We start from the raw sequence: 16,695 nt of genomic DNA, 5'->3' as shown, positions 1-16,695 counted from the left end.
AGAAGGCTGGCCATTCAAACCCACCAGCCACTCCTCGGAAGGAAGATGGGGCAATCTACTTCCGTAGTGATACTGCCTCAGAAACCCAAGGAGGGGTTGCCATGAGTCGGGTCTGACTTGATGGCACATAACAACAACAACAATGTGTGTGTGTGTGTGTGTGTGTGTATGCCTTGGAAAAATTTGGAAAAAAAATAACACATTTTTTTATAGGCAGTCTCTGATTTATGGCAGGCTATCATTCCTACAACTCTTTTGGAAGTCAGCTCTGATGTATGTCAAATATCTCCTTTTTTCTTGGGGTTGGCATGAGGATCATAATATCAGCACTTATGCACTGCAACATCATATGTAGTACATAATACTAATGATAGATATGCCAAGAAATCCCCCAAAACTAACAATCGTAAGTGCAGTTCATCTTAACTCTAATATGTCAAAAGTCAGAGACTGCCTGCATTTGTATAAATTTAAATTTAAGATAGACTGAAAAGTTTGTTATATTAATAAAACAATATTCAAATATTTGATATACAAAGATGTGTCAAAAACAGGAATGTTTATCTCATAATTCTGGCATCAACAAATTTTTCTTTCTCAAAGCAGAATATAGTTTGCATTATTGTTTAAAAAGTGCTAAAAGCAAACATTTAAGAAAACAATATGATATACAGTATTTGCAAATGAAATTTACTGCTTAAAGTGTCAGCCCAAGTGGACTAAAGAACATAAGCAAAACAAGGTTAGATAATTATCATTTAAATCAACAAATGTCTGTCAGTTGCCTTCACCTGTGAGACTTGGTGATTTTTCCTAAAAAAGTTCCCTATTAAGTAATAGGGAACTCTGGCATAGTGCCTAAGGCACTTGACTGCTAACCAGGAGGTTGGCGGTTCAAACCCTCCTCAGAAGGAAAGTTGGTCAATCTACTTCCCTAGTGATATTGCCTCGGAAACCCAAGGAGGGGTCACTATGAGTCGGGGCCGACTCGACGGCACATAACAACAACTAAGTAACAAGATGTTCCATTAAGAGAAAAATATTACATCATATTCCAATATCATTCTTTTGTACACACGGTAGAACTGTTGTTGTTGTTATGTGAGCTCTGGTAGCATAGTGCCTAAGGCACTTGACTGCTAACCAGAGGGCTGGCGGTTCAAACCCACCAGCCACTCCTCAGAAGGAAGATGGGGCAATCTACTTCCGTAGTGATACTGCCTTGGAAACCCAAGGAGGGGTCGCTACGAGTCGGGTTCGACTGGAGGGCACATAACAACAACAACGGTAGAACTAGACATTACCAAATAATAAATTGACTCAGTTCCCTATGCTATCAAAGACTGACGTACACAAGTAAAAAGAGGATTACCCTGACTCTTGTTGTTTGCAGGCCCTAAGGAGAATCAGAAATAGAAAAAACCTTTCAGACTTCTAAATCCCTTTAATGTGTAGATTTGGCCTTATTTCCAGAAGCATATATAGTGCGTATTTTAATCTGATATTGGTACTATACAGAATCACAACAACTGTTATTGACTTCAAGATTTGAAATATTTGGTTGGGCAATCTACTTCTATAGTGATACTGCCTCGGAAACCCAAGGAGAGGTCACTATGAGCCGGGTCCAACTGGATATATTGGTGTAAGGAGCTCTGGTGGAGCAGTGCCTAAGGTGTTTGACTGCTAACCAGAAGGTTGGTTGTTGAAACCCACCAGCCACTCCATGGAAGGAAGACTGGGCAATCTAGTTCTGTAAAGATTTACTGCCTGGGAAACCCAAAGAGGGTAGCTCTGAGTTGGAATAGACTCAACAGCAGTGAGTTTATATATTGCTGTACGTGTTTGGTATAATCAATACCATATATATTAAGAATGTATTGTTCTTGTTTTTATGTTTGCAATATTCATCAAAATTATGATTGGCTTTGAATTTAGTGACTTTTCACATTGCATGAAGAAAGTATAAGTTAAGTCTTAGGATCACAATCATCTAATCATTGCAATAACTATTGTCTATAGTATTCTACCCAATACATGTCAGCTTCAGTATTTTTCTGTTAATTAACTTGGTTAATTAAACCATGCTCTTAATGTAAGCTAGGAGTTTCCTAAAGATTATTTTATTTTAAATTACAGTGAGGTTATATATAAGGGTTGGACTCCAGAGATGCATTGCATTGGTAAGAAGGTAAGTAGAGAATAATGAGATATAACAACATGACAAAAACAGATTCTTGTGGGGAGCTTTGTATCAGGATTATTTGAAAAGATGTTGGAAGTTGTATTTGATGCATGCATGATTTTTCTACTCAAAGAGGTGCTATCTCAGGTTCCATAGTATTGCTGGTAAATTACAGGAAATCAACTCTGGAGCTTTTTTCTGAATTATGTTATCCTATAAATGCCTTATCTTAAATAAGGGCTAATTAATGTTAGGAAGGTTTTGATTAAGTTTTTTGATTACTCATATTTTATGTCTGAAACATTATTTGAGATAATCCCATTTGTTACTCTAGGCAAATTTTGATATGGAATCATAATTCATTTTGTGTTGGGAAGAGAAAACAATATTTTCAAAGAACAATATGATTTTAATTCATTTTAACCAAAAAAAAAAGAAGCCTAATTACAAATAAGTACTGCCAAATAGATGAGCCAATGATTATCTGTCAGTGATAGGATTATTTAACTTGCATGAGATTACTAATATAAAAATGACATAATTCATTTCAGTTCAGATGCTGCCTACTTAATAATTCCCAATCCCTAAAATACAGAAGGCTGTAAATGGTTTATTCTCATAATAAGTGAGGAAAATCCAGTAACACACATGTATTCAAAGCAAATTCAAAAAAGCAATAAAACGAAATACTAAGTTATTATTTATGAAACAATGTATCTGACAAAGTTTGAATAATATCAAAGTTAAATATCACAGAGGATGTTATTCAACTTCAAATAATTCTAAAATTATGATTACTGGTACAGTATTCTTTCTAATGAGAGTGGAATGAAAGCATAATTTTAATTGCAATAATGAAGGTTAATTTCCATCTTTCCTCATGTTTACTCCTTTATTAAAAAGTGGTCCCCTTAGCCATGGCAGAGACTTATTACATTTTCAATGCAAATGTATTAATCTGGATAAACTCTATATTAATTCTTGTACTGCACAGAGCTATAATTTGGATTATAATTAATCTAAAGTGGCACTAGATTTAAATGACAATATAAATGAGGCATTAGGAGGCTTTTCTATTATGAATGAATATTCAACAAATATAACTTGCATATTACCAAGTCTCATTTTGAAAGCTCTACTTCTAGAGATTAATGCCAGCAACACAGAACAACAGCTTACACAAAGGTATCTTCCTAACATGTGTTAATTCCTTCCTGTCAAAAAAAAATTCTGTGTTAAAGTGGGGTCACACTGTTTTCCCATCTAACTTATTAAGATAGTGATTAATTTATAAGTTTTGCTAGCATTCTCTAACGTTCATAACAGATATAAGAAAAATAAAACAATATACCGTATACATATTTGATCATTAGAAATATTTCCTAGGGAAAATATCTGTATAAGAAATACTAATAAAATTCAATCTAGAAAGAGAAACCTTTGTTTAGAGTTTGCTGTTGTTAATAACAAAAAGTCCTCTTGAAGGCTGGAAGGTGTCAGAACTAAGTATTTGCATATCAGTAATTGATTTAACATGCTTCTGATTAAAGTCTATTTTTACCCCTACTCATATATCTAAGGAGAAATTTCTACAGGGATAAAAATTTGTTTTAACCAACTACCATTATACAATGATCTGTATCCTCTCATATGCCTGAGTCCTTTCTGGATAGTAGAATTAGGTGCACAAAGAAGGACAATAATTCATTAGGCCATTAGGGAGTGATTGAGCCCACTACTTATGCAGAACAGTAAATGGTTCTGGTAGAGACATCAAAGCTCTGAATCTGTGGTCTGTTTCAAATAAGGATTGTTCCTCAATGAGAAGATTAGATCCATTTTCAAGGAATTCCAGATCCCATCCTCCACAAGGTACTGTATGTTAAATATGTAAAACTTAGCATAATATCACATACGTGTTAATAGACATTCAGTGAATGCTAAGGTGGTATTGGTGTGCTTCATAAATTCCTGAAGGATCAGCAGGATGTGCCCTGCAATCTCTTTCAGCACTACTGTGTGAAAAACACCTACAAGTGCATGCAGAAGCCTTCCCTCTCCAACTAGTCAAACAGTTTGCCTTGATGAGGTACGTCCTAAAGAGCGAATAGACTGTTCATCTTGCTATTTCCACTCCTTTTCAAGTGAGGTGTAGATGGCACTACCTTGACATTAACTGACCACTGTGTACTTCAAGTTCTTGGCAATATCCTCAGGAGCAAGCTTGCTGATATATAATAATGGGATCTATTTGCATAGTGTTCAACTCCATACCAACTTTAGATTCTCTTTGTTTAAAGCAAATTAAAATTATGTGTCACCTACTATATCCTAGAAGTGAGTAGAAAGGAAATTTTTTCCACTGAGTTCCTGACAAAAATTTAGCATGGCACAATGTGGCATGGGGAACAAGGAGGCCCTCCAAATAATTTTTGAAGGAAATGCAAAACATAGATACTGCAAAGACTGAATTACAAATAAGAAATAATTCAAGTTTAAATAAACTTGCATGTAAAAATTATTATTTTTTGCACAACCAAATGTCTCCATAGTGAATACAAGCTTCTTTATATGCAGCTGTCACTGGGACTCAAGGAAAAGATAGATGACTACCTGAAACTAATAGGCTTGAACCTGTTTCAGCACTTCTTCTGCTTCAATGAGTCCAACATAATATAACTAGGTATAGCGTGCAGCTAAAGTAGCCAATGTAATATTCATTGCGACCATAGATTTCCATCTCATACATACAAAGCATGGATGAAGTCATATATTTGCCAAATCAAACACAGAAAAAGCCTTAGGTATCCACACCAGATGCTGGCCTAGGGTTTGTTTGTGCACAAGTAAATGTCATGACATGAAGGTTTGTTTTCAAAGACAGTAGCTTTCATTACTGGGATTTGTCTGTTCTAGAAGATCAAAATTATCCAGCACCTAATCCCTTTTCAATGATATTTCCTCTTTCTTAGGCTGAATCATCTGTAAACTTTTTCACTGGATTTTGTTTGAAATGCCTCAAATAGATGCCCTTAAAAAGGGCAAATTCCTGAGTGTAAGTTGTAAAAAACAAGGAAAAATAACATTTATTTTTAGGGTTATGGGGTTTGAGGGGGTGTGCATGTGATTGAATGACAAAATTCAAGTGATATCTAATCCTGTGCTTATGAAAAATTAATATGCCATCAGAGGAATCACAAGTATAGCTAAGATTAATGAAAGGCGCTTAAAAAATTACAAGCACACAAACTGATTTGATTAAAAAATAATCTCGCTGGTCGTCCTGTAATATTCTTCAACTTATCCACATCTATTCTGTCAGATGGTTATGATTAAAAATAGGTCAATGGGAGGCTACTGATAGAAATCACATGCAAAATGCACATGCAATGAATAGTAGTGAGAATGTTCAGACAGTTTAAAATGAATCAAAGCTTTTAATAAGCTTTAGAAGTGGAGGTAGGGTAGCGAAGGAAGGGCTGATGGCAGGGAATGGGGTGGAAGAAGAAAAGGTGAACAACTATAGCATCTTACCAGAGTCTTTATTAGAGGTTTTGCTTTCACTATTGTCTCTGTCACTTGTGTCTTTCTCATCATCTTCAACCACTGCTGTAGGCTTAATAGCTCCTTCTACTTCCTCACTTTGTTCTTCTGTTAAGAAAGGCAGACTCATCAGTAGGATTGAAAACCCCAGAAAAATGCATGCTAAAGTAAACTACGTGACCATTTAAAGACTTAGTTCTTTATGAATCATATGCAGATGTTGATACTCAACAGCAAACAGTCTATATTAGAACATACAGGCTGTTCCAATATAAAGTTTTATTTTTATATCAATACACAGATTCTGTTGTGTACTAAATTAAATAAATCATTTCAACACAGTTTTAAAAGCTGCAAAAGGTTTAAAAAGTGGGTATAAGGTAATTCTAGAATTTCAATAGCAGAATCTTGTAACAACATAGGCTCACTGTTCCATGGACTTGGATAGGTGACAGAACAAACTACATTCTTAGAAAAAATTCATGGTAATGTGATAACAACGCGTTAACTATAAGACAGGTTTTAGTCTTGCCTTCAGACCCCAGACCTCAGAGGGATTCTTTGGCGTTTTGTTAGAGTAAGACTCTAAACTTGAATTACATTGGGGATTCTTTTTATCTATAGGGGGAGCTACACAAGGCATGGGGCATAACAAGGTATACTTCTATGACAACAGCATCACCCAACACCTCATTCACGGGTTCACACCAGCTAGATTACATGGAAATCCTTATAGTAACTCAGCCCTATTTAATTATTCTGTAAATCTTAGCTATGTCGCTGCTGGTGGATTAATCTGTTTATGCAGTTAGCCTCTATGCTGGGGCTGTGTAGCACTAATCCGTGAAAGGCCCACTGTTCTCTTTCATCCTGCGATCATTTGTCTCTCACTGTGCTGATGTCACATTTTAATGAATTTTTAGCAATCTGAGTAATGCCAGATAACCAGGCTTGCAACTCCCCACAGCATGGCATGCTGTTTTCATTGCCACACAAAAAATAAGAAATCATATTCCCCTGTTCAGGTAGGAATTACATAAATTAGGAGAAGAAGGTAAAATGGGATTTGAAGCACCAGGCTGCTCAATTTCATAAAATCTTTAATGACCATATAAATTAACCCTAGAAAGGCAAAAGGTCATCACCACACATTTGCATACACTCTTCTATTTGCTTTTGATAAGCAGAGCTTTTATGCAGAGAACATGATACAATTAACCCTTCAATAACCATACAAAATGCTGCTACGGACATTTTAAGTGTCGGGCATTAACAGAAAATTACACACTGCATAAAATTTTCATTGCAAATGCTATAGTGATTGAAAGGGGAAATCGTGGCCCTCTCCACACCCCATGTTTTATTAATAACGTTCTGACAGCAGAATGAAATATCCACTGTCATATGTAGCAGCTGAGCACCAAAAAAAAAAAAAAAAGCTCGTAGTGCCTCACTTGCCAGGCAAGCGTGCTCTGTAACTGTGTGAGCAGGAAAACAACAGAGGGGGACAGTTGGGCTCCATAAGAAACTCCAAGTAGCTAAGGGGAAGACAAAAGCATTTAATAAATTTGAAATATGAGTTTGTTTTAATCCCAAGTCCTCCAAAAGGCATCAAAAGGTATATATTCTATATGTACATTTTGCCTCCGCACAAAAGCAGAGATGTTTAGGTATATGGAGGAAGATTCACTTCCAGGCAAATACATATGGAAATTTTACTTTAAGTAGAGAAGAAGAATCAACACTTCATATGGCTCTAGCCTGTTTTCCACTCGGTGACAATTCCTCATCCAACAGGGCAGCTTACCTTGTCCCAGCTAAAGAAAGGAATCCTAGCTTGGTTTGGGAGGCTAGAAGGTTGTGCTCCTGATGGAATTGGGCTATGTCTCTGCCAAGTACACACACATGATGCCATATCCATTATCAGGCCTGCAGCCTAGAACAGCCCTTAGACATTACTTTTCAACTTGTCATGGGAAGGATGCAAGACTTCTTGTATTAGATTTACTGGACCTTTCCCCCAGGGCTGGAAAATGAAGTGTCAGAGTGCTACTGACTGTCCTTATCTTGAGGGGACATAAAATTGTAAGGGGTATCGCAACTCACATTAATAAAACATTGTGTGTCAGGAGAAGAAACAGAAAATTATGAAGGTACTAAAAGAAAAGCTACAGTATAATCTGGGTCTCATCAGACAGTTTTTGCAGGGTCCTCTTCTTCATTTCTGGTATGTGTTTTAAGTGTGAGAGAAATTCCCAGACATGTTCTTCTATACATCACTGTGGTGTCTGACCTCAACCTGACCCTGGCAACAGTTTGAGAAATCTGGATGTGAACAAAGGCTCTGTGTCAGCAGCAGGGGAAGATTGTGGGATAGACTCTCCTCATCAACTTAATCGCAAACAGCAGGTCTGAGGCCATAACTTTGCCCAGCTTCTCCAAGCCACAACTCATAACCTTTAGAGGTGGATTTGCCTGCACTGCCCTGCCTCTGTGATTTTTTTTTTTTTTTTTTTTTTCCTTCTTTTCTGGCTCTTCCTTTGAAGTAAGTAGGCAATTAGCTCTAATGCTCAAGCAATTCAGACCTGTTTTGTGGTTTCGAAGGGGAAAGCTGTTTATTACAGGTAGGCTCCTTGGAACCATAACAACTTGCAAATTTTTAATCACGCAAAAAATAATCGAAAGGTAACTTATATACATCATAAAGTTTAATATAAGTCGGGGGGAGGGAAATGGGTCAGTTTTGCTCTCAAAGAGCATTTTAGAACTAAATTGACATTTGTTTTATAAATAAACTTTAGAGTCAAAAGTATTATTGTGGAGAAACTATTTAGATAAATGGTAAATTGGGATTTGGGACTATAGGAAGGAGTTTGTTGTTGTTGTTATGTGCCATCGAGTCGGACCCAACTCATAGCGGCCCCTCCTTGGGTTTCCAAGGCAGTATCACTACGGAAGTAGATTGCCCCATTTTCCTTCCGAGGAGTGGCTGGTGGGTTTGAACCGCCAGCCTTCTGGTTAGCCGTCAAGTGCCTTAGGCATTATGCTACCAGAGCTCCGTACATTCTAATATTTAAATACTGCATTTCCTCAATTGTAAAATGCTATAAAATGTAATATGCTTTATAGGAAACCAAAAGAAAAAAGAAAAAAAAAACACGCTAAATGTAGCTATTATATACTAAGGGGAACCTTAGGATCGAGGGAAATACATTACATAAAATTCCAAAAGATAGATACTAAAGCAGTTCTCATTTTCATCAATAAATTCCTCTACAAATATATTATAGGCAATAATAACGAAAGTATTACAGCATTTCATAATGCCATTATATTCACAGTATATGTATTTTTAATTATTATTTTACATCATGGGGAATTAAAAATGGAATATTTGTTTATATATTAAACTTTGTTATGTCTGCATATTAGCTTAAAATGTGCATTAAAGTTCATCAAAAAAAATTCTCAAACTCACTGCCATCAAGTCAATGGCAACTCATAGTGACCCTTCCTTGGGCTTCTGACACAATATCTCCATGGAAGTAAATTGACCAATCTTCCTTCTGAGGAGTGGCTGGTGGGTTTGAACAGCCAGTCTTCTGGTTAGCAGTCCTATGCGTTAGGCACTATGCCACCAGAGCTCCTAAAGTTCATCAGTACTTCCCAATTTTCACATAAATGATAATATATTTTTTAAATGTTTCAAAATAATAGGAAGATAAAATAATACTAGTCTTACGTTGTTGTAGTTATTTTCTGTCAAGTCAGACCCAGCTCATAGTGCCCCTCCTTGGGTTTCTAAGGTGGTATCACTACGGAAGTAGATGCCCAACCTTCCTTCCGAGGAGTGGCTGGTAGGTTTGAACCGCCAGCCTTCTGGTTAGCAGTCAAATGTCTTAGGCACTACGCTAGTCTAGTCTTATAGAAGTACACTATTTATAACATGCCTAAAATGATAATCTCTGTGAAAATATATTTGAAAGAAAAGTTTTAAATAACTAGCTTATTTTCATTTGAATAATTAAAATCACTGGGAAACCATTATTACTTTATTCTAAAAAATTGTAATACACACTTTCTAAGCAAATCTACTTCTGTGCTATCCCTTTGATATAAGGACCAGATAATTGTGTTTGCTTCCATTGCTTTACTATACAGTTGGGTATGGGAACACTGCCTTCTGAGTCTCAAAAGAAAAGCACTGTATACTTTTTAGGTCCATGAAGTGATCATGGAAAGAGGAAATAGAGGATAGTAACTTAAACATCTGCAGTCTTATATATTGGAAATCTATTCCATGTAAGACATCTGGTTTGTAGAAATTCTTTCCTAGACTCCTCCATAGACCCTCTGACCCCAGGCCCTTCCTACTCAAATCTATCCTCCATATGGTCTACTTAAATCTGACTTTGCTATTTAAAATCCTTCATTGATTACTATCACTTATAAAGAAAAAACTCAACATTCTGTACATGGCAAAATACCTCTAAGTTCTGGTTCATGTCTACCTTTCCAGTCTCATCTTTCTTTACTTCCTACCTAGCTCTTGATGTCCTAGAAAAGTGGTTCTCAAACTTCAGGACATCAGAATCGCCTAGAAGACTTGTCAAAATACAGATTTCTTGGCTCTACTCTCAAAACCAAAACCAAACTCACTGCCGTTGAGTTGATTCTGACTCATGGCGACCCCCATTGGGTTTCTGAGGTGGTAAATCTTTACGGAAGTAGATTGTCCAGTCTTCCTTCTGTTCTACTCTAGATTTTCTTATTCAGTAGGTTTTGGTTGAGGCCTGAAAATCTGCATTTCTAACAAGTTCCCAGGTGATGCAGATGGGCCTGGTTCAAGGGACACATTTTGTGGATCACTGCTCTAGAGATGCCCAGCTATTCATAACACCCTACAAATAGATATTATTCATTCTGCTTTTGGATTCCATTGCATCTTAGCTTTGTGGTCTTCATCCTACCTCCTACCTCTCTGAAAGATTCCTCTTATTCTTCATTGCTGGGGCCTTCTTGATGAAAAAGCATCTAAATACTGAAGTGTATCATCCAATCTTGATCCTAAGCCTTCTTCTTATCTTTATCTACATTCTCTCCCTAGGTGATCATGTCCAGGCCCTGGCTTTAAATTTTATGTCTCCATATGGATGTCTTAAAAGCATATTCAATTCAGTATGTCCAAATCTTATCCCTCCTCAACACACTTCATTCTGTTCTTCCCCAGTCTTCACCATTGCAGTTAATGGCACCACCAGCCACCAAAAAGTCAGAGTCATCCTTGACTTCTCTCTTTCTCTCTCATATAATCTAATGCATCAGCAAGTCCTCTTATTTCTACTTCCAAAATATTTAATATATGCTAAATCCATCCATTTCTTCACATTGCCACTGCCAGAACTCTTCATCTTTTAGCTGTGCCCCGGATATGGCTTAAAAACTAGGTAAGATCTTCCGCTTGTATCCTATAACAATTTCCTTTTTCACTAATAATAATATCCCATCTAGGCTGTTATATACCTTATGCATCATATACTTCTGACCTCCTCATTCACTACGTTTTCTCCATATTAACTTCCTTTCTCTTTCTGAAATATGAGCAACTTATTCCTACACCTTTCTCTGTAATAAGTTTCCCCAGATTCTTTCAATAACTGCCTTCTCATTTTTTATGGCTCAGCTGAACTATCACTTCCTCAGACAAACTTTGGCCACTGCTTCTAACATAGCTCTTCATCTGTCATATCAGTGAGGTCCTGTGACTGCAGTAGGATTTGTTATCACCAGGAGGACTTGTTAAAACACATTTCTAGGTCCCAACCCCAGAATTTCAGATTCAGTACACCTAGGATGGGGCCCAAGAATTTGTATTCTTAGAAGTTTCTAGGAGATACTGATGCTCCTGGTACAGGGACCATACTTTCAGAACCATTGCTCTAGTACACCAACATTTTATTTCCTCTATCCCAGTTATTAGGAGCTCTGGTGGTATAGTGCCTGAGGCATTTGACTGCTAACCAGAAGGCTGGAGGTTCAAACCCACCAGAAGGAAGACTGGGCAATCTACTTCCATAGATATACTGCCTTGGAAACCCAAGGAGGTTTCGCTATGAGTCAGAACTGACTCAACAGCAGTTAGGGTTTTTTGTTTGTTTTTTTGTTTTGTTTTGTTTTTTTGAGTTATCATATTTATTGTAACCTGAAAATGCCGTATATATTTAGTTGTTTAGAAACATTGTCTGAAATAAGAAACATCATTTGTGCAATTTAACTGATGCCTAGCAGTCCTTAGGACACAGAAGACACTACATTTTGAATGGAACTGATGATTCCTAGCTTCCTTACTTAGGTGGCTATGTCTATAGGACAATATCATCAATTGAGATTGAGAAAAGAAGATAAAACAATGGTTTTGCAGAGAAAAGGAATTCCATTTGGAATTTATGGTGTTTGACTTCCGTTCTGGGCTTCTAGATGGAAACAACCTGAAAGCATATGGCAGGGACAAGCCTGATGCTTCACAGAGAGATAAAGGATAAGATGTAAATTTTGGAGTCTTTATTAACAACACCATAAAGAAATGTACTGACATGCAGTGGTTTCATTTTAGCTTAATATTTTTGCCCAAGATTTTGATTTTTGCCTAATTATTTCCAACTAGGTCATTAATGAAATCTTTTGAATAGCTTGATAAGGAGAAGGGAGATTAAATTTTATGCCAGTTTATCTTCAATATGATCTCTAGTTTTCAAAAGGGAAATAAAATATAAAATAAAAAAAAAATCATGAGAAATGCATCCAAAAAAACCCAAACTCACTGCTGCCGAGTCAGTTCTGACTCATAGTGACCCTTCCTTGGGTTTCTTAGGTGGTATCTCTACAGAAGTAGATTCCCCAGTCTTCCAGTGAAGGTAAATGTAACTTTGAATTTGGAAATTGTTAAGAGGAAAGTCCTGACTTTATGTTAGGGGAATATTTATACATGTAATTAAAAAAACCCTCAATATGCCGTCATGGATGCAAAGGACTTTTCATAACTGTTTTTTGTTCTATAGAGCTTGCTATTATTCCAATTGAAAGTCATCCTCATAACTATAAATATATGAGATGTGTTGTAGTAACATGGGTGCTTTTTTTGTTAAATTACCTGAATGTAATGCAGCTAAGAAGGCATAACTGTCATTTTGTCACATGCACACATGTCTATACACATTGACATTACAATACACAATCAATTCAACTCAATAAATTACCAAAGCTAACTGCACCAGCCAGGTTGTTTGACCTGAGCAAAACAAAATATCTGCCTTATTGACTTATACTTTGTATAAAACTAACCATTTGAGTGAAACTTCATAGTGAGAAATTATCATGTAGAAGTTACTTGTCATTAAGATGTTACTCTGTATATGCTTTAAATATATTTGATTTTGCTTCTCATATTTATACAAGGGATCTAATATGATATAATCAGAGAAGTTCCAGAAATGGTTATTATGTCAATTATGAGAATAACAAATAATTTAGAAAAAGGTAAAATTTTGAGAAAGAATGACCAACTACCTGAGGTTAATCTCAACTGCTGCTCTGTAAGATCATCCTCACAGGTCCTGGCTCCCAAAGAGGCAGGTTCTGCAGAGAACATCAGAGTGAAAGGTAATCAGCACACCATATCCAGCTCTCGGGTCACAACCAATATCAAAATCCCTCCAAATACAGCTAAGAATCAAGAGGAGCTCGGCGAGTTTCTTACCTCCTAGAGAGCAGTGGTTGGCAGAGAGAATCCAAGTAGGAGAGTTAAATGATCAGCGGCACACAACAAATACAACAATATAGATAAAACATGCACCCGAAGGAGACTAATTCTTATTTTTATCAACTGGCTATTTGTCCAAGCCAATGGATGATAGGGATGCAATAGCTGACAGAGAATGACTTTGTTTTTCTAAGGCAGACAGTATAGCTAACTCCATATTATAGGATTATACATCATTATGACATTGGCACCTTACATAAATGATAAGCATAAGGTACCAAATAAGAAAAAAAAAAAACTGTATGATAGCTGATATGAGAGACCTAAGCAAATATTAGGTACTTGATGTAGAAACTTGAAGAATAAGTCCAAGTCACCAAAATATCTCCATCTCTATTCTGATCTTTTATTTGAGCTGCACAGTAGAATTGGCCTCCATTTAATTATTTGCTAAAGTCACATATTCCAAACCCAAATCATGATTTTCATCTAAGCACATTCTTCTTTTGTGTTTCCTGCTGTAGCTAAAAAAAATAAAAATAAAAATAAAAAAATAACTCACTGCCATCAAGTCAATTCTGACTCATGTTGTTGTTTTAGGTGTCATCAAGTTGGCTCTGACTCATAGTGACCCTATGCACAACAGAATGACACACTGCCCAGTCCTGTGCCAGCCTCGCAATCCTTGCTATACCTGAGCCCATTGTTGCAGCCACTGTGTCAATCCATCTCATTGAGGGTCTTCCCCTTCTTCATTGATTCTCCACTTTACCAATCATGATATCTTTCTCCAGGGAGTGGTTCCTTCTGACAACATGACCAAAGTAGGTGAGACAAAGTCTGGCCATTCTTGCTTCCAAGGAACATTGTGGCTGCACTTCCTCCAGGACACATGTCAGTCCTTTTAGCAGACCATGGTACTCACAGCATCCTTCTCCAACACTCCAACTCAAAAGCATCAACTCTTCTTCAGTCTTCCTTATTTATTATCCAGCTCTCACATGCACATGAGGTGACTGAAAATGCCACAGCTTGGGTAGGTGCACCTTAGTCTTTAAGGAGACATCTTTCCTCTTCATTTCTTGAAAAAAGTCTTTTGCAGCAGATTTGCCCAATGCAATACATTGTCTGATGTCTTGACTGCTGCTTCCTTTGGTGATGATTATAGAACCAAGTAATATGAAGTCTTTGACAACTTCAATCTTTTCTCCATTTATCATGAAGTTGTTTATGGGACCAGTTGTGAGGCTTTTGTTTTCTTTATATTGAGGTGTATTCCACCCTGTAGACTGTAGTCTTTAATCTACATTAGTAAATGCTTCAAGTCATCCTCACTTTCAGCAAGCAAATTTGTGTCATCTATGTATTGCAGGTTGTTAATGAGTCTTCCTTCAATTCTGATGCCACATTCTTCCTCATATAATCCAGTTTCTTGGATTATTTGCTCAGCATACAAGTTGAATAAGTCTGATGAAAGGATACACTTCCTTCTTGATTTTGAACCATGCAGTATCTCTTTGTTCTGATCAAACCACAGCCTCCTGATCTATGTACAGTTTCCTCATGATACAATCAAGTGTTCTGGAATTTCTATTCTTCTCAATGTTACCCATAATTTTTTATGATCCACACAATTGAATGCTTTTGCATAGTCAATAAAACATAGGTAAACATCTTTCTTGTATTCTTTGCTTTCACCTAAGATCCACCTGACATCAACAATGATATCTCTCATTCCCGGCTGGATTCAGAAGAGGATGTGGAACAAGGGTTATCATTGCTGATGTCAGATGGATCTTGGCTCAAAGCAGAGAATACCAGAAAGATGTTTACTTGTGTTTTATTGACTATACAAAAGCATTCAATTGTGTGGATCATAATAAATTGTGGATAACATTGAGAAGAATGGGAATTCCAGAACACTTAATTGTACTCATGAGGAACCTGTACATAGATCAGGAGGCTGTCATTCAAACAGAACAAGGTGACACTGCATAGTTTAAAATCAAGAAGGGAGTGAGTCAGGGTTGTATCCTTTCACCATACTTAATAAATCTGCATGCTGAGCAAATAATCCGAGAAACTTGACTATATGAAGAAGAATGTGGCCTCAGGATTGGAGGAAGAATCATTAACAATCTGCGATATGCTGATGACATAACTTTGCTTGCTGAAAGTAAGGATGACTTGAAGCACTTACTGATGAAGATTGAAGAATACAGTCTGCAGTATGGATTACACCTCAATATAAAGAAAACAAAAATCCTCACAACTGGACCTATAAGCAGCATCACAATAAATGGTGAAAAGGTTGAAGTTGTCAAAGACTTCACATTGCTTGGTTCTACAATCAACGCTGATGGAAGCAGCAGTCAGGACATCAGATGACGTATAGCACTGGGCAAGTCAGCTGCAAAGGACCTCTTTCAAGTGTCAGAAGCAAAGATGTCTCCTTGAGGCCTAAGGTGCACCTGATTCAAGCCATGATATTTTTAATCACCTCATATGCATGTGAGAGGTGGACAATGAATAAGGAAAACTAAAGAAGAATTGATGATTTTGAGTTGTGGTGCTGGCGAAGAATGCTGAAAGTACCATGGACTGCTAAAAGAACTAACAACTCTGTCCTGGAGGAAGTATAGCCAGAATGCTCCTTGGAAGCAAGAATGGCCAGACTTTGTCTCACCTACCTTGGACATGTTATCAGAAGGGACCATTCCCTGGAAAAGGATATCATGCTTGGTAAGCTGGAGAGTTGATGAAAGAGGGGAAGGCCCTCAATGAGATGGATTGACACAGTGGCTGCAGTGGTGGGCTCAAGTATAGCAAGGATCTTGGAGCTGGTGCGGGACTGGGCAGTGTTTCTTTCTGCTGTGCATAGGGTCGCTATGAGTCAGAGATGACTGGATGGGCCCTAACAACAACAGCAACATCCCTCATTCAACATCCTCTTCTGAATCCAGCTTGCATTTCTGGAAGTTCTCTGTCAATATAATGCTACAACCATTTTTGAATTATCTTCAGTAAGATCTTACTTGCGTGCGATATTAATGATATTGTTCGATAATTTCCACATTCTGTGGGATCACCTTTCTTTGGAATGGGTACAAATATGGATCTCTTCCAGTCAGTTGGCCAGGTAGCTGTCTTCCAAATCTCTTGGCATAACCAAGTGAGTGCCTCCAGTGGGGCATCCATTTGTTGAAAT

The 16,695-nt window shown here is 37.2% G+C and overlaps 1 protein-coding gene across 1 annotated transcript in view; it reads right to left on the bottom strand.

The window, feature by feature from the left end:
• The window catches only part of ZFHX4 (zinc finger homeobox 4), a 247,429-nt gene that overhangs the window by 18,880 nt on the left and 211,854 nt on the right, over positions 1–16,695 (bottom strand). The window contains exons 4-5 of the mRNA XM_042781501.1: positions 13,295–13,363; positions 5,720–5,836 (exon numbers count right to left, since the gene is read on the bottom strand). Of these exons, the coding sequence (XP_042637435.1) occupies positions 5,720–5,836; positions 13,295–13,363 (186 nt within the window). The remainder of the gene's footprint in view (positions 1–5,719; positions 5,837–13,294; positions 13,364–16,695) is intronic.

The sequence above is a fragment of the Orycteropus afer genome, unplaced genomic scaffold (genome assembly GCF_000298275.1).
Source record: "Orycteropus afer afer isolate SDZICR_OR568_19922 unplaced genomic scaffold, OryAfe1.0 scaffold00129, whole genome shotgun sequence".
NCBI classification, from domain to species: domain Eukaryota; kingdom Metazoa; phylum Chordata; class Mammalia; order Tubulidentata; family Orycteropodidae; genus Orycteropus; species Orycteropus afer.
Note: the sequence above shows the minus strand (reverse complement) of the source record. Positions and strands in the feature narration are given on the sequence as shown.